Source organism: Platalea leucorodia (genome assembly GCF_965183815.1).
Source record: "Platalea leucorodia genome assembly, chromosome: 13".
In the NCBI taxonomy this organism is placed as follows: domain Eukaryota; kingdom Metazoa; phylum Chordata; class Aves; order Pelecaniformes; family Threskiornithidae; genus Platalea; species Platalea leucorodia.
Window position 1 is genome coordinate 236,900 of NC_138835.1, and position 21,764 is coordinate 258,663.

Below are 21,764 nucleotides of genomic sequence, written 5' to 3' on the forward strand. Positions count from 1 at the left end.
GCTGTGTCTTGAAAATCCTTGTCTCTTACTTCTTTCTCTCTGAGACAGGATTTTGGAGGAATCTGCTGTTAACTTTGGCGCTGCCCTGACCCGCTCCCGAGGCACGAGCTGCCCCATTGCCCTCAGTTCTGCTCTGGAGCCAGGGTGAATCAGGAGACTCACAGCAGCAAGATGGGAGCTGGCAGTGCTGGCATGAGGGCTGGGGGAAAGTTTGGGAACAGCCAGGGAACAAGCAAGAACCAGCAGAGTCTGAGCAACCGGAAGGCCACCAAGTTTCTCATCTGACCTGTCTATGAAAATACCACTTAGCAGAAGGCTTGGGGCTTTGGTTATTTGGTTTTTGGTTTTGTTTAATTAAAAACACCAAAGTAATGACATGCTTTGCGTGATAGGACCTTTTCCAGGCTCTCTCCTACCTCTAAGCCGCCCAAGTCATGGTACTGTGCTCTGTTCTCCTCTTTGTAATGCATTGCCAGGCTGGGCTCTGCTTTCAAAGGGCTGTCCCCGTTCTGCTCTTGCTGGAGCTGAGCATACGTGCTCAGGCTTTGAGCAATTGCAGCCATTTGTTCTATATTTTCACAGTCTGGTCTGTCTCCTGTGAAGCAGAGGTTGGTTTGTTTGCACAATGCTTATTTTCGGAAGCAGGAGAGTTTTAGGAACAGGCTGATATTATGTTTATTTTAGTTCCTCTATAATTTTTGTTAGAAGGATGCATGTGTATTCAAAATAAGTTCATATATATATATATGGGGGGGTGTGTTGTTTTGAGTACTACTTTTTTTTTTTTTTTTTTTCCCCTAAGATCTAAATTGCAGCTTTTCTGGACTTGGCTGAGAGAAGGCAGTGAATAAAGCCTAAATTGACTGAGTCAGCTGGTGGAGCATTGCCGCAAGGAGCTGGTGCTAGAGACCTTTTCTGAGGCCCTCTGCAGCTCCAGGACACAGATGAGCTTTACAGCCTTGTCCTGGCTTTGATGTGCAAATCTGAGTGACTTGGAGCCACCCGGGGGTTGCACTTCATTGCTCAGCATCTGCACTGAGCAAAGTTTTTCTGAGGGGAGTCTGTCTGGCAACCCACCCAGTGTGCTGGGGTGACTTTGCTGGGGTGGCTTGCAGAAGGTGAAGGGGCAAGCACAATCCTCTTAAAAAAAAAAAAAAAAAAGCTGTGCTGACGTTGGGGTGCTTGAGCACAGCCTGGGCTGCTCTGCAGCCAGCCAAGAGCCTGGACCTGCAGAGGAGCAGCAATTGGCAGCAGCTTCGGTGCCTCTGGGATGGTACCCGCTCCCTGTTCCTTAACTGCTTTGCCTTGGTCTGCTGCTGGGGCCTCCCTTTGGAGCACTTGGGGTTGTAAACATAGCTTCATTCTCCATAAGGCTGTTCCTGCTCCTTGTCATGGGCCCCTCCTCCTACGCTCCGTTAGCAGCAAACCAAGGAGGCTCTGAACTCCCTGTCTCTGTAGGACAGGTCATTTCAGATGCCTGTCCCCAGCACCCCAGCCGCTTGTTGCAGCAAGGAGCCCTGGATCACACGCACGCATCCCTGCCTCTGGCCAGTGCCACAGTGTGACCAGTCTCTGAGAGTTGTACTTTAATCTGTGTGTGTGCCCGATGGCTAAACTCTTCGTTCCTTGTCCTCAAGGAGAACGACTTCATAGGCACTTAGTCTTGACCTTGACACATCATCAGTTAGATGACCTCTGATGATGGGATCTGCCCAGTCCTGGGGCCTCACCTCCTCCTGGGGCTTTGCAGAGGCTTCAGCAGCCCTGGCTTGGAGCCGTAGGCAAAGAACTGCAGCTCTTCATGCAAGGGACACAGCAAGGTGGCTGCCCCATGCAGGGTTTGGTAGCAACACCTTGTCCATGCAAGGTTTGGAGATGGTGTAAAGGGAAGCATTAACGCTCATAAAGGTCATGTTGGCCTATGGCCCCTCAAGTTCTTCAGTCTTCTGCTATCCAGGAGGGTCCCCTGTCCTCAGAGTGTGGCTGTCCTTCTGTGATACTAAACACGAGAGCATACACTGTTTCCTGGAGGAAGAGCTTAATTTCCCATTGCTTTTATTTGTCTTGGGGCCATCTTTGAGCATGCTGCAGGCTCTCTTTGAGAGCATTAGTCTTCAAAAATCCCACTTGGTATGCAGTCATGTTTGGCCAAGAAGGGCTTAGTACTGCCCCAGCTCTCTGCAGGGCTCATCCTGAAGAAGGGAAGTGGGGGAAGGAGGTGGGATCTCGGCTTGGAGCATGGGAAGTCCAAAAATCACAGGACATGGAAGTGAAATGGGGGATCAGGGTGTAAGAGCTCCCCTTGCAGCCACGTAGAGGGGTTTGCTCGCAGCCTGGTGTGAAGCTCCCTGAGGCAGGGGTTTCCCTGTGGCTTTCCTTGGGGCTCTCTTGCCCTCAGCAGGTAAATGTCTCCTCGAGTTGGTGCTGAGCAGCATGCACAGGTAATGACTGGAGAGAAGGCTTCATGCAGAGGGCTGGGTGGTCACGTCACGCTGGTCTCAAGCTAACAGCTCCAGTGGAAAAAACATCTACTATCCTTATGTTTGGATGGCCTTGTGAAGAACTTCCAGTGTCCAGGGACCGTGCTCGGCTGCCCGGGCTGCGGTGTCACTTGGGTGACAGTGGCAAGAAAACCAGTTCTCATGTGGAATAGTGGCTGTTCAGCTTCTTGGGGTTTCTCAGTTCTTCCTGCAAGTGACTCTTCTCCTGTATCTGGTCCCTTCCATTTCTAGTCCTGCTCCCTTCTCTTTAGTTAAAACCATTTTATTCTTTCCTGGACTCATGCTAACATTTATAGTCTTTGTGAGAAGATCCAATCAAGAGATGCTAGCAGGATGGTCTTTCAGGCCGAAATACCCTTTTTTAAGAATGATTATTTTTAATTCCCAGGCTTTGCCAGGCAGAGGTGGCAGGCAGGAGGGACCCAAGCTGTTTTTGAAGGAGCAAAGTTTGCAGATGTCAATCACCTCTGTCGTAGAGGCTGGCAGGACAGAGCGCAGCAGCTTGGCCTCTTACCTGCTCTGTCTATACAACACTTCATAAAAAAACAAGCTGCTGGCCTATGAGGGCTAAGCCTTCAGGTGGGAACAAACCTGTCTGCCCATGTGAGATGCAATTGTGCACAAAAAGCCCTACGCTTCCTCCTGCTTTTTGCGCACCTAGTGCACCATCCCACCATGCGGCACCTCGCTGCTTGGGGACCCGGCCCCCTGCCATGGCCCTGCCATCCAAAAAATCAGTGTGCCGAGGCAAGTGCCTTTGCAGTCAAGTGGGTCTCAGACGACTCGGGGTGAGCGGCTGGAGCTGTGGCCTATTTACAAGCTACGCGGTGTCAAAAGTGTTTGTGTGGTTGCTCAGGACACAGAGGAAACTCCTGAAATCTCTCCGGTGATACAGGAGGATGCACACTGGAAATGTGGGTTTGTTTTTGGAAGCAAGTGGGGATTTTGTTGAAATTATTCCGTGTTGCAGGCTCTGGTGACTGGGTTAGTTCCCTGGCACTGCTGTGATGCCGACAGGCTGTGTGTCGCCACGCTTGGGCTGTGATGGGGTTTGGTCTGGGTTTGCAAACTGGGCCTGCAGGGAAGTCCTGCACCTGGGGACGCTGAGTCCCAAGAGATGAGATGGACTGAAAGCACCTCTGATCCTGCTGGTGTGACCAGGCACCGCTGTGCTGGCAGGAGTGGGTGCACGCTCCATGGCTGCTGCGTTTCCCAGCGCTTGGAGCTGAGAGGATGGGGAAAAGCGTTATTCAGACCATTCCCAGGAAACTACCTCTTTAACCCTGTGAAGGGGAGTTGGAATTAATTTTTTTTTTATGTCCCAGTTATGGCCTTATCTCTCTGCAATCCTGGGTTTATCACATATTTCCAGAGTTCCTGATGTTATGTTCAAGGCTTGTGTGGCAGCCCTTGGCTGGCCCTGCTCCAGGAATGTGCTCCTTGCTTTTCCTTTTCTTTCTTTACATATGAATGTGATTGTACCAAACTTTGGTATTTCAGTGTGTTCTGTGCAGATTTTTTCCCTGAATAAACTCCACCTCAGTCATCCTCAGCCCCTCAATTTTAGGGGAGCAAAGAGGTCACCAACCCAAGTCATCCACTTATGTGTCTTTGCACGCAAAGATAAATGTCAGCTTGTTAAAACGGAAGACTATAGTTAGCAACACGCGTTTGGTTGTGGCTAAGTGCCATGAGAAGAATTTGTTATTTTCAACAGCTTGTACTTAACAGAAAATAGCTGACCTCTCGTCTCTCCTGAGGAGCAACAGCACTGGTAGAGCAGTTGGTGTTTCAGCACTTTGCTAATCCAGTTGCTGGCAAAACAGATCAAAACAAGTGTGCTCTTGAAAGTTAAAAAGGTTGATCATTCAACTGTGTCTTGGTTGCTCAGCTGGGTCTTGCTGGTTTTTTGGTTTTTTTCCCCTTGACAAGCACATACTCCGTAACTACCTCCTATCTCTCTCTCAAGCTCATCCGTGTGTGCATTTCTGTGTCGCCTGGGGGGGTCCCGCCCCACCTGCTTTCCTCTTCCAGCCCTTCCAAGGCCTGCTGTCCTCCTCCCCTGCCCTTCCCCTCCCGAGGGCAGTGTGCTCTGCCCCCCTACCTTTGGGTGAAGCTCCCACCTTCCAGCACCAGCAGCAGCTTCTCCCCACCTGAAGCTGCCAGTGTGCCACCTGGGTCTAAGTCCTGTTTTCAGTCCCCTGTGCCCCTTTTCCTATTGACTGCTTGTCCTTCTTGTGAAGAGTTGTGGTGCTCTCAGAGGTCACTGCTCCTCTTGTGTCCCCTCTGAGCTGTATCTCAGACCCTCTTTGCCAGTTCCTTGTCCTACTGTGCTTCTTTCCTGCTGTCTCTGTGGACCTGCTAATCTTGCTCTCCTCCCAGCACTGCTGGGCTCTGCTGCTGCCCTCGTTTTCCCCTTTTATGGCCTGTTTATAGATGACACCTCTTTGCAGTTGACAATGCCCTTGATAACAGCAGGGACTTGCTGATATTTGTTCCTGTGCCTATGGTTTGACATTGCAACTGCATGGAAATAATCGGGCTGGCTTTGTGATTCCCACCCTGAGCCATGGCTTGGGGTGCTGGTACAGCTGTTTGTATTGCACCTTCAATCAAATAGGGGAACTGATCTAGTTTTGACCAAAAAATACCAAACGATAAACCAGATGTTTTCTGGACATAAGGTTTTCCAAGTGGGATACACACTCAGGCATGCTCTCGGCAGTGCCCTGCCCTGCCCTGCTCTGGCAGTGGTGGGAGCCCTGCAGGAATCTGTGCCATGGGGAAAGGTGGTGTGCTCTGCTCCCAGCTGCTTGCTGGACCAGTGTGAATGGTCGTGGTGGTAATAGCCTGCGCCAGGTGAGCTGATCTGGCTGAAAATGGACCTATGCCACAAAAAAGTGGCTTTTACCCAGATCAGCTTCCCCAGCCAGCCTCTCTGTGGTAGCCTGAACATCCGCTCTCCGTGAGGCTCATGGAGGTCAGCATTGCATGGTAGATGTCATGGCGGGGAGAATTGCACCTTTTCAGAGGCAGTTCAGGTTTATTTTGGGTTTAACTGACATTGTACCTATCAATTTTGCATCCTTGAAGAGTCAAGGAGCAGCCTACTTTTTAGGGGTGCATGCGAGACTGCTCAGCATTGAATACACCCACGGTTTTCCTAGTGGGGAGGCGTGATGTGCAATTAAATCCCTTCCCAGACTTGCCAGGTGGGAGGGGACACACTGACCTTCCCCAGAAGGCCGAGGCAGAGCTGAGGGCTGCACTGCCCTGCCAGCAAACACCTCCTCTCCCGCAACTGTGCCAGCAAGGCACTGGGAGTCCAGGCTGCCATTTCGGACACTGCAGTGCTGCCACCATCAACCCAGACCCCTCTGAGGAGCCACATGCCAGCAGCGGAGATTGTGCAAGAGGGATGCAATGGGATCTTCCTTCTCCAGCTGCTCCTCTGGGAATGGCTCCTGCTGTCATGCCCTTGCCAGGGCGAGCCCCCGAGACACTGGGCAGGAGCAGGTTTCAAGTGTATCCCTGGACCTGTCCTTTTCACATGCCTTTTATTAATAATGAAAGTAACTTGGGTTAAATAGGACCTCCTTCCTGCAGCCTCCACTGACACAGGGCGGAGGAGGAGTCTGGAGGGCCAGGACTTGGGGGATGCGAGGAGGAGCTGGGGGGAACGTGTAGGTTATCTCTGTTTTCAGCTGAACACTCAGGCATGCTGCCAGGGGTGGGATCACATTAGTGGCAGCATCTCTCCTGCACGGGAGGAGACCTTGCTGGGGTTTGCACCTCCTTCTTCTGTTTACCTGGGCCAGCCAGAATGGTTTTGGCTGCAGTACTGTGGAGGCATTGGCTTTGCTGAGCTCCTCTGCTCTCACCTGGGCCAGCTTTTTGGGTTAGGTGGGTCGGTGTTAAAGGCTGACGTGCCATGCATGAGGACTGTGCAGCCCGACACCTCTGTTGGCACAAAACTGTTATGCTGATCTGCCTCAAAACCAACCCTACAGCATTGCCCGCGTTGCTCTCTCGCTGAGCCCTGGGCTGGAGGGGCTCCTCTGGGGTTATGGATCAGTGGCAGGCTGTGCCTGTTCTTTGTGTCACCTTACATGCAAAGGGCCACTAAGGGCTTTGTCCCATCAGCCAGGGGAGGAGGGGAAGAGCTTGTGATGGAGACGGTCTCGTCCACCAGTCACTCCCTGCATTTATCTTTTGGGCAAGTAGGTGTGGGCTTTGAGCAGGGACTGGGTGACCCAGAGGTCCCCTCCAGCCCCACAGCATGTGGGCCCTGGAGGCAGGCACTCACATGAGCAGGCTGCCTGCATTGTCAGGAGCCAGGGGTGCATCTCGCCAGGTGCCGGCACTCCTGCAATCGTGCCAGCCCTTGATGTGACTTATCAGATCATCAGCAGATGGTGCTCACCTGCCCCGTGCCACTTGTCCCAGGCTGGGACATTGGGGCTGGGTGGGGGCTGACCTCCCCTTCCCTGTGCCAGGGAGCTGCTGATTTGGCTCAGCCTCATCTCAAACCCTTCCCTTTGTCTTCTACTGAGCTTGTTAGATCACTGAATGGCCCCAAGCAATGCTTTGATCTGCAGCACGGCTGCCAGGCCCGGTGGCAGCAGCTCTGTAGGACTCCCAGACAACCCATTTGCCTCGAGCCTCTGGCCCAGACTAACCCGGCTCTCATGTCCCTGCAGCTCGGACTGGGTGGAGATCATCGAGCCCCGCTCCCAGGAGCGGATGTATGTCAACCTGACCACCGGCGAGTGTGGCTGGGAGCCCCCTCCCAACCTGAAGGTGCGCCAGTCAGACCAGAAGCAGTGGTGGGAGCTCTTCGACCAGAACAACAACCGCTTCTACTACTACAATGCCATCACGCAGCAGACGGTGTGGCACCGGCCCCAAGGCTGCGACATCGTGCCCTTGGCGCAGCTCCAGGCCATGAAGCACAGCTCCCAGCCCGACTGCCGCAGCCGGCAGCACCGGGGCAGCACCAGCAGCGATGGCAGAAGCACCCCTGTCCAAATGGCCCTCCTGCAGGAGATGGGGAAGGGCAAGGGTGACTGCACTGCGGAGAGGAGGAAAGACCCTGGCAGGTAGGGAGAGCTTTAGCCTTCTCTGTTTCGTAACTAATGGGTGGCTTCAGTTGCCAGGCAGGCAGTGGCTGCCTGGCAAACAGGCTGGGAAGCTGTGCTGCCCCAAGAGGGTGCAGTGGTGGGGCAAAGTGCTGCCAGGCCAGCAGTCACCGCCACGTGCCCTCCTCTTCCTGGACTACAGCTGTCCGCTTTCAGCACTGTGGTACCACTTGAACGTCCCCAGTCTGGGCCAGGCCTTATTTGTGTGGGGCACCGTAAAAACACACGTCAAAAGATAATCATCACTCTAGAGCCCTTTGTGCTAAACAGAACAAGAAGGGACAGGCAGGAGTGTCACACAGTGAAAAGAGCTCTGTCAGATACTCATGGCGGAGTTTGCTGGGATGGCTGAGCTGCTGTGCAAGGGCTTAGGCTGCTGCAGGGTGCAGGTGAGCCTGGCTGCTCTGGCTCTTTCCCTCCCCCCTTGCTCAGCTGCTTACGTGTGCTTGCAGCTTTGGCCAGGGTGGGAGGTGGGGCTGCAGGGACAGAGCTGCTGGGCACGGTTATTTGCTCGCATCAAGCCTGAAATGAAAGAACAATAACGGGATGCTATTTTGTTTGGCTAAGAGATTTTCTTACACTCAAACCAGTCTGACAACAATCGGGCCAGGGGTGTGGGGGGGTGTATTGAAACTTTGCCAGCTTCAGCTGCACAAAAGCACCCCTCACCCCTCCCACCCCCCCAGTCTCTGTGGGGACAGCCCCTCCACCTGGGGCACTGCCCAGGGCTGCCCTGCTCCATCCTGCCCCGTCTGGGCATCATCCTGCCCTGGGGAATGTGGTACCAACAGCTGGGGAGGCTGTGCAGCAAGCAGAGCTAGACATGCTGAGGAGAAGTGGCTCACCCAAGGGCTAGAGCAGAGCTTGGGTGAGCCTGGCTCTCCTGCCATCTATGCCAGTGCTCCTTGTCCCCACTTCTGGGCAATGCAGCAAGCCAGGCTACTTTAGCAGCTTGGCTTTTGGATTGAGGTTGCATCTCTGTGTATGTGCTGGTGGTGGGGAGAGAAGAAGAAAGCCAGGATGATTAAAACCATGTAGGATGGTGATTCTGGAAAATATATGCTCTAGAGTGCCCTAAACTGAGGCTTATCACTTGTCTGCTGCCCCCTGTGAGATGCTACTGTATTCACTTCAGATCTGTGTGACTGGGAGATGCTGGTGATGCACATAAAGTGCACCAGAAAGAGCGCAGAGCTTTACTGGTGCCTGCAATGCTTCCAGTGCCTCCTGCTCCACGAGCAGCCCCTCTGAGCTTCAGAGCCATACAACTTCAGATCCCTGCCCTGCCAGGAGAAACCCGAACAGTGAGAAATACCTTAAGCTGAACCCCAGTAGCTCCCAGTTCCCTCCAGTTCCCCCCCAGTGACCACAGGTGAGCCATAGGCACGTGGGATTTGCCATGAGCTGACCGGCTTCCCCTCCTTGTCCCTCTGCAGCCTGGCGCTCTGGGGCAGCTGGGACGGGAGCTGACAAACTATGTGTTTCCAGAGGAGCGAGTGCAAGAGCCTTGCACAGGGCATTAAATATCCTGAGCTTCACGGGGTCCAAAATATTTCTGACTCAGGCTCTCAGGAGGAGAACGTGGCCTCCTCTGCCTCAGTCCAGGGAATGACTGCGCGTCGAGGGATAAGTGATGCCAGCTCTGACCCGTCCCTCTGCTCTCCAGCTCTCTTGGCAGGGAGGACCCCACACAGGCCCCCTCATATAGGAGGAAGGGGAATGATGCAACGTGGGCAGGGGTTTACTTTACCTTTCCTTGCCAGCCAGCCTGGTGCCAGGCAGCATCTCAGGCATCACTACTGGTTCTTCTGCAAGGAAGGGGAGTGGGAAGGGGTCCTCCCTCACTCCATCCCAAGCCCAAGTTTTTGCAGCAACCTGGGGGCACTTTGAGCCTGCAATAAACTCTATTGAAGCGCAAGCACTGGGAAGGGTGTGAGTAGCAGCTTGCTTGGGAGCTAGCAGGCTGCTTGGACGTGCGAGGCTCTTCCAGATCCTCACACCAATAAGCTGACAGCATTTGCCTGTGGAAGTTGCTTTCTTGGAAGCAGGAGATTGAGCACTGTTTCCTTGCACATCCGTCATGTGTTGTCACTCCTGTTTGTGAGCAGGGGTTGCATGTCTGGTTATGGTGCAGAGAACAATTTCCTTACCTGAGTATGACACCCAAGGAGAGATTTCTTGCCTTTTGCTAGCTCGTAAAATGGTGAGCAAAGAGCTGAGCCCAAAGCAAGCGTTCCCAGGTGGGATCTAATGCCCTTACTGGGACATCTGGTCTAGTAGCAGCAAAAGCACACCAAGCTTTTCAGGTCTTTTGTCTGTGTTTGTTCTCCAAAGACAAATGTAAGTGTGTCCTCTTCCTTCCCTCGGCAGGAATACAGCTGTATAAACAGAGGGTGAATACGTTGAGTGCTGCTAGTAGCATTTGACATCTTTATAGATACCTGTGCCCAAGATGGTTTCGCTTTTGTATCTAACAGCAGCACAAAAGATTTGTTTTTCTTCCCTTCACGTTCATCATCCCATGATAGATGGAGATGCCAGAAGAGACTAGCATGGTCCCCAAGAGGGGCCTCCTGCAAGCACATGCCACAGAGAGCTGGGGGAAGGGATTTTATCCTTTTTTCAGTAATACTTTGTGGTTGAGGGTTTTTTTTCTTTTAGCAGATTGGGTTTTCCCACCCTTCCTCTCTTGTGCCTTACATCTCTCAAGGCGCAGTGTTAAGTAATGCCAATATTAAGGTCTTTATAATTGGGCAAGAAACACCATCAGGATTGCTAATACAGGCTTGTTTCCTTCTTATGCCACTGGCCTTGGGGCAGGGTGCACAAACACAATGCGCTTTGCGCGTGTCTGCAGAGCTCTCCTCGGGGCCATGCAGACCTGGGCTTGGGTGGGTCGCCTCCACGGGGTCTCCATCCGTGCCTCCAGCGTGGGCACCAGAGGCAGTGGCAGCAGTGCCGCTGAAATACAAATATCCCTGTTCATTCGCCTCTGTCAAAGCACCAGGAAAACAACGCCTGGAAAGGGCAGAGCTGAGATGCGGGGCCTTTTCTGCAGGCTTCTGGGAGGGAAGAGCAGACAATGGAGTTCTGGAGCCTGGGAAGAGCTGCTGGGCCTGCTGGAGCTGGGTGCGGGCTGGGAAAGCCAGCACTGGGCTGCAGTGTTTATATTGGAGCTACTTGAAAGCATTCCTCGAAGGAACCGTCTCGGGGGACTCGGCAGGGTCTCTTCTGCTGGTGGCTGAAGAGCACGGCCAAGAGGCTGCGTTGGGACGTTTCTCCACCACTGGCTTTGCTTTCCATCAGGGCTTTCACTGCTCAGAAGGACAAGGCTGAAGCTCTTTCCATGCTGGGAAGTCAGGAAGTCCCCTTTCTCCTCTTCTCGGTCTTTTCAGCAGCCTGGGGATGGGGCTGAGGGAAGCTGTATCCAGACGTGGCCCCAGGAGATCGTTCATGGCTGTGGAAATGGTCCTCTCAAAAAAGCCTTGTCTTATCTGCAGTGATGCCTCTTTCCTCTGATATCCGGCAGCTGGGGAAGCTGGAGACGGCACGTTTTGTCCAGGATGGGACTGACAGGCAAAATGGGATATGGCACGCGTTTAGGGGTTTCACTCCTCCATCATGTTCACTTACAAACCTCCTGATCAGGGGGAACATGGTGGCTGTGGTCAGGCTGGAGCTTGGCTCCCTCTGCCCTCAGTGACACTGGAGGGCACAATGTCTTCTCTGGCCCTGTGAGACCCCCTTGGATATCCTGGCAAAGCCATGCAAGGACACTGCCGCGGCAGTGCCAGAGTCCCATGCCAGCCCTGAATGCAAAGCTTCTGGGTGCAATACCCTGTCCTTGAAGTAGGAGTGCCCGTGGGCACGCAGCGGGCAGGGGGGCACCCCGGGGAGGTACCAATACCCAGCAGGTACTGAGGAACCCCTGGCAAATGTTGGGTACCTGAACCAGTCCTCACATCCCCAGTCGCAGCTGGGGAGGAGCAGTGGCACAGTGGCCTTGCTTGTCTCCCACCTCTGACTGCACCTTTGCCGCCCACCCTGCTCGGCTGCCCTGCGTGGCTGTTGTGCAAAAGGTCCCAGTGCTGTCGTCCCCTGAGAGCTGCCTGAGTGCTGCTGGGCTCTGCTGGCTCCAGGGCTTTGCGGCAGTTGGTCTGAAGTGGTCCAGGGTGGGCTGGGTCCCAATGCGAGCTTAGCCCCTCAGCCTGAAGGAAGGAACATGAGTCTGCAGAGGCAGCAGAGCCTATTTCTCCGACCCCGTTGCCTGTTGGGGTGCAGACTGTGAGTGCCAAAAACCTGCTGTGGGGAGACTCGCTGCTCACGGCGGAACCCCTTGGCTCATTGCCTTGCTATGGCCATCTGTCTAATCTGCCCTGCTGTTCTGCCGGCTGGTCTCAGGGCATCCATGGAGCACGGTGCGGAGCTCTTGCCGCTCCCTGCCACATCCCACCTGTGTGGCCGAGCCCGTGCCAAGGCCCCACCCCATCCTCTGGTCGCGGGCAGGGCCGAGGTGTGGGACACCTTCCTCCTGCCCAGTGAAGTGACTCGGGGCAGCGAGGAGCCGTTGTGCTTTGGGGCACCCATCGCTCTCTGGCTGGGGCCAGGTCACAGGTAGGCAGCTTGTCCTCTGGGGGTGGCCATGAGCACAGCACCCCCTTTTCTTTTCCGGATCAAATCCCTCATTGCTCATCTGAGGGCCAAAATCTGGGCTCTGCTCTTTTTCATAGATGCAGTGGGGGAGGTTGTTGCCAGCTGGGGTCCCACAGGACCCAAAAATCATAATATCATGCTGGGGTGGGAGCCCGTCTCCGGAGGTCGGGCCGGTGGCACTGCTCAGACACCCAGCCCTGCACCCGAGCAGGGACAGATCTGGACCTGCCCAGCACTGCCACATGGGTGCGAATCGGGACAGGCACTGATATGACTGATTGGGCAGGAGGCGGTGCCTCTGCCTGCTGTGCAGGCAGGGAGAGGCTCCTTGCTGCAGCCCAGAGCTGAGCAAGGAGGCGGCAGAGCTTCAGGCTGAGTTCCTGCCACTCCAGATCGGCAGGGGTTTGGTGAACGCTGGAGTGGCAGGCACTGGTGGGCCTGCCGATGCCAGGTGGTACCAGCGCACACTGAGCCTGCGCCGGGGGACGAGTCTGGTCGTGCCATGCCTGACGGAGGTGGGTTTGCCAATCCTTGGCTGAGTGCGTGGTTCAGCTGTGCGTGGAGCTGGCTGGAGGTGCAATGTTGTAGGTTAGGGAGAGGAATAACCTCGGGAGGTGGCTCATGGGATGTGGGGTCCAGCACCTTCCTTCAGAGCACAGGGTTATTTTCCAACCCTGCTACAGCTGGGGGTCTCTCAAGGCAGGGGGACATGCCTTCAGCTCAGGGGCTGCAGGGCTGCGGCTTGACTCCCTGGGACGCAACAGCTGGATAGTGCTGGTCCAGATGTGATGCTGATCTGGCCGTAGCGTTGAGTTAAAATCACTCCCAAGCAATCAATCCTGGCCTGCCCGCTGAGTCAGGAACCCATGAGTGGCTCTGTCATGCTTGTCCTTGACACAGCTCTTTGCCAGTCTGACTTCCCTGCCATGAAATGAGCTGCTGCTACAGCCCCGCGGAGGGGTAGACAGAGGTGTGTCAGAAACGCTCATTTAAAATTCTACCCAATGTTGCTGCTCTGGTTCTTCCTGTTAGTCCAGGAGCTCTTCGAGGAACAGCCGGGTCTTCAGCAGCACCTGTGCTTGGGATCAGGGCTTTGACTGCGTGAAGGAGGGACGCACTGGTGCGAGGAGCAGTCCCTACGGCCTCCAGGGAGGGATGCCTGGTGGGTTGCAGGGCTGCATATCCTCGCAAATGCCACCCCCATCCTGCCATTACTGCTGGCTGTTCCCTGCCTGTGTCCTTGCTTGGCACCCCTGGTGGTCACCCCCCAGCTCCAGGCATTGCGCCTCTGGGAAGAGGCATGCAGAGGACAAGCCACTGATGGCAAAACAGGAGTGGGAGAGCCAGGGGCTTTGCTTGATGGCAGCTTTGGTAGGTGGAGGGAGGCCAATCCCAAATCCCTTGGTGTTTCCCAAGCAGCCACTCTTGGGACAGGGCTCGGGTCAGGTCTGAGCTGTGACGCTGTGAGCGGGAGGCGGTGGCTGGCGGACAGTCCTTCCTCGCAGTGCTGGCATCTCCATCTTGAAGTAGTGTTGGGAGCTCCCTTAAAATAAAGCCCTGTGTGCCTTAGTGGGAGATGCTGGGAGAGGTCCCCAGATCAAGAGGGACCCCAGGATGGGAAGCAGAGGATGGCAGCCCTTTCTCAAACCCTTTCTGGTCACCTAGGTAGTTGCACAAGGCAGTTGTGTGTCTGTCACGGGGAAGGAGCCAGGCCCTGCAAAAGCAGTTGTGCAGCACGGGGCAGCTGAAGGGCGGCGGGAGCCTTTGGACCCTGGCCAGGAGCCAGCCGCTGCGCCTGCGGCAGGGCAGCGCCGGCCTCACCCATGCCTCTCCCAGTGCCACTGTGCCAAGGTGGGATTCACAGAGACGCAGTGCCATTGGAGAGCATGTTTTGCCAAAAATATGGTAAGCGGTGGATGGGGAAGGGGCACGCCACCCCCTTAGGAGGGGAGTGAGTGGGAGTGGATGTGGGATATTGGGTGTGGGGCAGAGGATGTGGGGCAGGTAACCAGGGGGGAGCAGGTGAAACAGGGCATTCACAGTGATGTGGGGCTGCTGCTGTGGGGAGAGCAGGGTCTGTGTAGATGCACCCTGCTGGTGGGAGAGCCACAGCGGGGAGGACAGGCAGAGCACCCCCAAGGAGGCCGCACTGAAGGAGGAGTCTGGGACCTCGCAGGTGAAAGGTCTCTGGAAAGCAGGAGCAGAGCAGAAGAGGGTTGGGATGTTTGGATATCTTGGGGCTTGGCGGGGAAGGCACAAGCAGGGAATAGCATCACTGAGAGGCAGCTCTGGTCATGCGGTGGAGGTGGGTCTGTCTGCCAGTGCAGGGGCCATGCAGGACAGGTCAGCAGCGTGGGATGGGGAACAAGTGTTAAGGTTCAAATAGCAAAATGGCTGTGAAGGTGTTATGGAAACATCTCCTGTCACAGACAGGCCATGCACAGCACGCCCTTAGGTCTTACCCAGTGCCGGCTGGTAGCGGATACATGGAGGGAGGGCACAAAATAGGGCCAGGTTCAAGGGGACCTTCCTGGGGACAGTGGTGCCTTTGAAGCCCTGGGAGCTCAGGCTGGTTTAACAGCCTTTCCATTCCTTTTTCCTCAGAGCTCAAAAATACAGACTGGCTATAGCTGCATCCTTACAGCAGGTTGTTATTACACTGCAAAATGCACCTTTGGGACTGGGATGTTGCAGTGGGCATGTTGGGTTGTGGTGGATCCTGAGTACCACCAGAGGTCAGAGGATGCTCCCAGCAGAGGACGATTTCACAGCCATGAGAGATGAGCAGAGCCAGTAGGTTTGGCCAAGGGAACCAGATCTGAGGGCATCTGGATCAGACTGGGAGGATGCTCTACACAGAGACTTGGTGGGCTGTGTGGGAGTGTAACACACATCCTGTGAGACACAGGCACCTGCCCCTGTACACCTCCCATACACCTCATAGGTTTTTCTGCAAAATAAACATGCATTTGGAAACTTAGATCAAAAAAGTAATGTGGTCTGGCAGGAATGTCATCATAGTTTGACAATCCAAAGACAGACACTTGGGATTACTTTCCAACTCATTGCTTGAGTGATCCAGAATAGCCTACTGGTCTTCAGCTGGTCGTTCTGGGTGCCGTGCTAGCTAATGAGCCTTGGGAAGCATAGGTCATCTCCTATCTCGGTGCTGCTGATACCAGACATGTTATAGTATGATGAACTTGTTGCATCTCGTCTACTGTTCATGACTCAGGAATTTGTCATGTGCGTAACAACAATGTCTTTCTGTTTTGGGAAGGGGGATCTCCAAGAAAAAACAATGAGGAACTGATATAACTGACTGGGGAATCTCCAGGCGCTTTGAGACTAACAATCTGGTATTTGGGTAGAAGTAGAGGACACTTCAGTTAATATAATTCTTAAATAATTCCCTGTATTTGTATCTTTCTTCCTTTAGGGAGACTCCTACCCACTGGCAGCCTCTGCCAGGCACGAAAGCAGCCATGTTGGTCAAAGTGAACAGCTTGAGGCAGATACAGAGTTCTTCAAACAGTTCGCTTCAGCTGCAGAGTGTTCCAGAGGCTAACAGCCAAAAATCTCTTCCAAAACCAGCCACATATGCTCAGACTCAATCCGCGTCCCAGAGCCCTGGAGCCACAAAGCAAATGCCTGCAGGAGAAACAAAGCAGTCTATGCAGATCAAAAAGATGGAGAACGGTGGGTTTTGCCTAGTGCTGATGAATGGTCCAACTTCTCAAACACCTTCAAGGAGCCAGACAGGAACCCCCCAGCCTGCATCCCCCAAGTATGCTTCCCCTGCACCTATATATGATGAGCCATCTTTAGAGTCTCCGATTTATGATGAGCCACCAGTAGATATGGACACTGAAAGCGTCAGTATGAGTGGGATGTCTCCACCAAGGTCGCCAAGCAATAGCTTAAAAAAGCAGCTGCAACCAACCAAATTATTACAGCATCCAGGTATGCAACAGCAGCAAGCTGCAAAGAAGCATGCAAGAAATCCTTCTTCCACTGAATACAGCCCAGCTGGCAGAGAATATATAAAACACATGGTCAACATTGACCAGTCTTCCAAACTCTCCCACTCTTCTGCTGCAACAGCAGATGCCTCTACTAAACTGCCTGGTCAGCTTACTTCAAAGGACAGCTTCAAGCAGTCTTGGAGGATCTTGGAAGCCAACGTCCTCAAGAACATGGAAGCCCACCACAGTCGGCAGAACAGCCTGCAAACTCAAGAGTACCCAACGGGTATAAGCCATCAGGATTCTGGTTATTCGACTGGTCCTTCTCCAAGCTTGAGAAAAAGGAAAGGAAGGAGGCAAGGGACAGGTCAAGGAAGACCTGGCTCTGTGGGCAGCAGCAGTGAGCTCACAGCTTTGAATGATAAGCTGATTGCTGAGATGCGTGCTGTGGTGGGCAGGTCAGCAGCTTGCAGGGGAAGCAAAGCCAGCCTCGATGCTGAAAGTCTGGAGAGTGGCATCCCGGCAGAGAGCAGCAAAGTCAGATTTCAGTCCGACCACTTGAAAAAATGCATCAGCCGGAGCTCAAGGGATGACGTCTCAGCTAGTAATAGGTCTCTGTATAGACAGAGCCTGGAGAGCAGGGGCAGCTTTCCCAACGATGTGGCTGCTCCACAGGACACAGTGAGGCAGAAGAGGACTTTTGAGAAAATAGATTCTTTAGAAAAGAATGTGACCAGCCAGACAAGTTTGGCTTCATCAGATGCTACACACCGCTCCTCCCAGGTACCTCTCCATCTACACCAGGTTAAATCGCATGCCTTTGCTGGACTGTCATGGTGCAGAGCCAAGTACCTGGTCTGCTCCTGGGTGGGTTTAGTGGATGTGCTGCAGGCAGAACATGTCTGTGCCTGCAGAATAGCAAACAGGTCACAAAGCTTCACAGCTTTGCAGGTGAAGACCCCATTTCAGGCCAGTGGCGTGAGAGGAGGGGGAATTGTGGAGGGGCTCGTGTCCAGCAACCCCTCAGTGCTGCGGGTAGCTCTGCTGTGTTATTTGGGTGAATCTACTGCCTGATCATTTTACTGGCGCTCGTGTCTTTTTTGGTAGCCCTTGCCCTCCCATGTCCTTTCTGCACTGGGATGGCCAGAACTGGTGGGATACAAGACGCAGGCGTCGGGATTTGTATGGCCACGTGGCAGCCTTTTCTCTTTTTTTCTCTCTCTTCTTTTTCTAATAGTTCCTTGTATTCTGTTCTCCCTTCTGATCGTTCCTGAGCATTGAATGGAAATATTCAGAAAACTGGTGACAGTGACTCTAGCATCTTCTTGTTGGAAATAGCTGTTTTAAAGCCCGTTAGTGTGCCTGCACAACTGGAGTAGCTTTTCGCTATAACACAGCACTTCTGCAAAATTTAGTTTGCCATCTTTTCTCCTATTTGGATTTGAAGGGACCTCCTGCTTCATGGTTTTAGTTCAGATTTAGCTTCTACGTAGGTAATTTTATATCCTGTGAACATTTTGTCCTTTTTCTCTTTGCTTACTCTTCCAATTATTTCACTCCTGCTGAACACCCTGAGTCTCTGCATCTCTTCTGTGAGGCACAGCTGATAACAATCCTCCAGCGTGGAAAGTGACTATTTATTTTAACCCTCTGTTCTGTCTTTTCTCCTGTTTACTAGTCCATGACCTTTCATGAAGAAACTTGGCAAAGCTCCTTGACCATTTCAGATTGCTCCAGTAGTCTTGTGAGGTGTAACTTTTCTCTAAAAGCCAGGCTGATACCTCCCAGCTGTATCAGATTTACATGTGTGTGTTCTCCTCTTTATTGTAATTTCTCATCGATAGTGCCATGCTTTCACCTGAAACCCTTTTTAAAACTGATGTCATGTTCCCGTGTTTTCCATTTTTCAGGCACGGGGCCAGTTTGAGTTTACACGACTCGCATGTTACAGTTAATAGTTCAGCAATTTCATTTCACAGCCTCTTTAGATTTGTTGGAAGACTGCTATCTGGTCTTCAGGATGTGTTGCACCTCATTGCATCGACAGGGAGAGCTGAGACTTGATATCTTGATTATGCACAGAAGATGGTGGGTTGGGGATAGGCTGTGCATAGCCTTGAAAACGAAGAAAAATAATTCACGTGGTAGGATGGAGAAGGAGAATACAGTGGAAGATGTAAGGAGATGGATGTTGTGGTAAAGGCAATGAGTCAATAAATAAATACTCTATTTACAGGAATACTCTGAGATATAAGAGTCCAAGTAAAGAGGGGAGGAGGTGGCAGAGAATATGGCTGCGAAATCTCTGCCTCACCTGAAAATGGCAGTGTATGGCTTGAGTCACCAGTGATGTCCTGTACTGGGCCTGTGTGATGGAGAGGAGAATCGGGAGACGAGGAAATTCATTATCCAAGGAGGGTGGGTCTGGGTGCGTTCTAGGACAGGCTGAGCAGAGGTGGATGCGTACTGTCAGCACAAAAATAATAGCTGGGTAGTTGTGTGAACGAGATTTAAGAGATAAACTCTAGAGAGAGAAGAGGAGAGAACCAACGGCCTGTTGAACCTTTAGAGGGTATGAGGAGGTGGATCCTCAGAAGTAACATGCTGAAGGAGCAATTGGGGTGGTAGGATGGAAACCAACCCCGGGCAGGGGAGGTGGATTGAAAGCAACTGAGGATGGAGATGGGAGGGAAGAACTGCAGGCAGGGTTTTTTAGGCAGGGTGTTAAGTGAATTCAGAGAGAGTGAGGAGGTAGATGGGCAACTCAAGGGATAAAAACCCAAAATGAAGTAGAAAAGCAGGAGAAATGATTGTGCCCCAGGCTGGCAATAAGAGGTAGTGTGTGATGTGTGCTAATCCCGACATCCGCATGTAGGTACACGTTTGCTGTAAGACAGGGAAGGGTTGGACCACACAAGCCTCTGTTGTGAGTTCAGTAGTTCCTCCTTACTAAGAAGAAAACACTGACTTGCTCTAAGCGTTTAAGAGCTAACATGTACTTTGGGATTGACTGTAGGCCAGGACCGGAATAGAGTGTGGCACACAAGTTAAAGGTGATCTGCAAGGAAGGAAAATGCATATTTTATTTCACTTTTTCCACTGCAAAAACAAAATTTACAGGATTTTTGTTTCTTTGTCTTCCTTTAAAAACCAAAACCCTCAAGATTATCGTGTTTGGCTTTTTCCTACTTGCTGGAGATCTTGGAGAACGCAGAGCGAAGTGTGGGCTGTTTAGCTCTTAGTTGCTGTATGTGGGAATTTCAATTCTAACAAAGAAGTCTGTTTCCTAAAACAACTTGTTGGGTGTTTGAGTTCAATATGTGTTCCAGGCTGCCACTTCCATCCAGAACAGAGAATTCTGGATGGGCAAAATAAGTGTCTTATTCTCACAAGTAGTTATTATACATCATTTTCTTGGGATCAGTACTAGCAAATCTCTAATTATGTAGTTATCCGTAGCAATTGCTGGGGAAGAAGGATGGACAAGGGCTGCCTGTAAAAACTGCATACAAAGTCTGGGAGGCAGGAAGGTCTTTGTCTGTGCTGCTTATCTCTGTGAACTTGTGATCAGTGAACTTGTCCCTGGAGCAAATGAGTTCGATCACTGTAGACTGCAGGTTGGGAGCAGCTGTCCCTAGTTCTCTAAGAAGAAAAAACAACCCAGTACTTGTGAACAATTCTGATTTAATTTGGGGAAGGTTATGCCTGTCTTGGATAGGAAAACATGGTGGGGAGCCCATCATAGAGACGTTCCCGAGTCCTGTGCAGCGGTACTCTCAGAAGCGCTGGATCTGTAGCCACAGCCTGTATCTTCCCCACAGATGCTGAGGACCAGGGCCTGTTCAGCAGGAGGTCGTGGTGTGTCTGTAGGGTACGGTGAGAGCCAGCTCCATTGGTGGTGGAAGTTGACTGACGCAGATATCTGGTCTCCTTCACTTCAACTCAAACACGATTTATCCTACCTGCGTGACAGCCTTGCCATCAAAATGGCTGTGCCCGTGCTCTACTGTTCCTCTCTTAGCTTCTCCTGTCCCGTTTGTGTGTCTGGCCGGTATTTCCATCAGGAGGGTTGTGGTGGAATTGAGATACGTGTTTCACATGTTTTGAATGCCTCAATGCAGAGGTTGTGCAGGCACAGGCTGCCCAAAGCTCGGCAGCTCCTCGTGGTCACCAGCCATGTTGATTTCGTTTTGTGGTTGGTTTGTTTGGTTTGGTTTGGGTTTTTTTTTTTTTCTGGAACTTGGAAAAATAGTAAAGGCAGGAACCAGCTATGGGATTGTAGGGGCCACAAAGGGTAAAGGTGAGAAGGAAACAGTACAAATAGTGCTGTGGCTGTCTAGTCTCTGCCGCCTCCTGGTGTTCCCCACCCACCTCCTGGGCTCCTGTGGCTCCACAGGAACTGAGAGGTGAGGACTGGGGAGAAACTTGGCTCCTTGGTGGGTGCTTGGTGCCACAGAGCTGTACTGCTGTTCTGGGAGTCAGCCCAGCTCCTGCTTGGGCTGTCCCCTGGAGCTCTGGGACAATTTGGACAATCAGCCCTGTTACTCCATGTCCCAGCGCTTCCCTTGGGGACAGCATCAGTGTGCAGCTGTGCCAGCCAGGCTCTTGCAGAACTACAGATGTCAGCCACCGATTCTGCACAAAATCATGATTTGGACAGATTCACTACTTTGCAGTTGCTGGTAGCTTCATGACTCACTGTTCATAATTTTCCTAGCAGGATAAGGAGTCATCTGAGCTGCTTTTAACACGTCTGTTCTCCATTGCAGCCTGGGACAATAGAGTTGGACACCAAGCAGGAGAGCAGCGGCCAGTCTGGCAGCTCTGTAGGGTATCATTTCCCTTACAATACTCTACGGAAGCCCATCTCTCAGAGCAGCATGGCAGACTGGGCTTCTAAAAACCTGAACATGCACACACAGGGCATCTTCCGCCGAAGGATCTCCATCTCCAACATGCTGTCCTGGAACGGTGGCTCTATCAAAAAGCCAATGCTTATCACTAGCAACCGCACCATCAAAAAAGAGGCGTGTGAGATGTTCAAACTGGTGCAGAGCTACATGGGAGATCGTCAGACTCGCATGGATCGGAATCACGTGGCGTTGGTCACAGTCACCAAGTGCTGGAGCATGCAAGGTTTACGGGATGAGCTCTACATACAACTGATCCGGCAGACAACAGATAATACGTGCTACCGAAGTCTGGCATGGGGCTGGGAACTGATGGCCATCAGTCTGGCCTTTTTTTCCCCATCACCCAAATTTCAGTCTTATCTGGAAGGTTACATTTATCGCCACCTTGACAGTGATGAAAACAGTAAGTGCCTCAAGCACACCCACTCTGCCCCCAGCAGCATTCTGGTGGGTTGTGCCACTTATTCAGGGCTGTCTGTTTTTTTAAAAAGAACAGGTGGTCACCAGCCAGTGCTGTGGGTTCCGTCAGTGAGAGCACCATGTGCTGGGCAGTTCATCCTTCCTTGGCAGGATGAAGCTGCCACGGGCTCATCT

The 21,764-nt window shown here is 52.6% G+C and overlaps 1 protein-coding gene across 1 annotated transcript in view; it reads left to right on the forward strand.

Moving 5' to 3' along the window:
* Positions 1-21,764, forward strand: part of LOC309597193 (rho GTPase-activating protein 39-like) — a 46,795-nt gene that overhangs the window by 12,899 nt on the left and 12,132 nt on the right. The window contains exons 2-4 of the mRNA XM_082326347.1: positions 7,202-7,600; positions 15,732-17,040; positions 21,027-21,573. Coding sequence (XP_082182473.1) covers positions 7,202-7,600; positions 15,732-17,040; positions 21,027-21,573 — 2,255 coding nt within the window. The remainder of the gene's footprint in view (positions 1-7,201; positions 7,601-15,731; positions 17,041-21,026; positions 21,574-21,764) is intronic.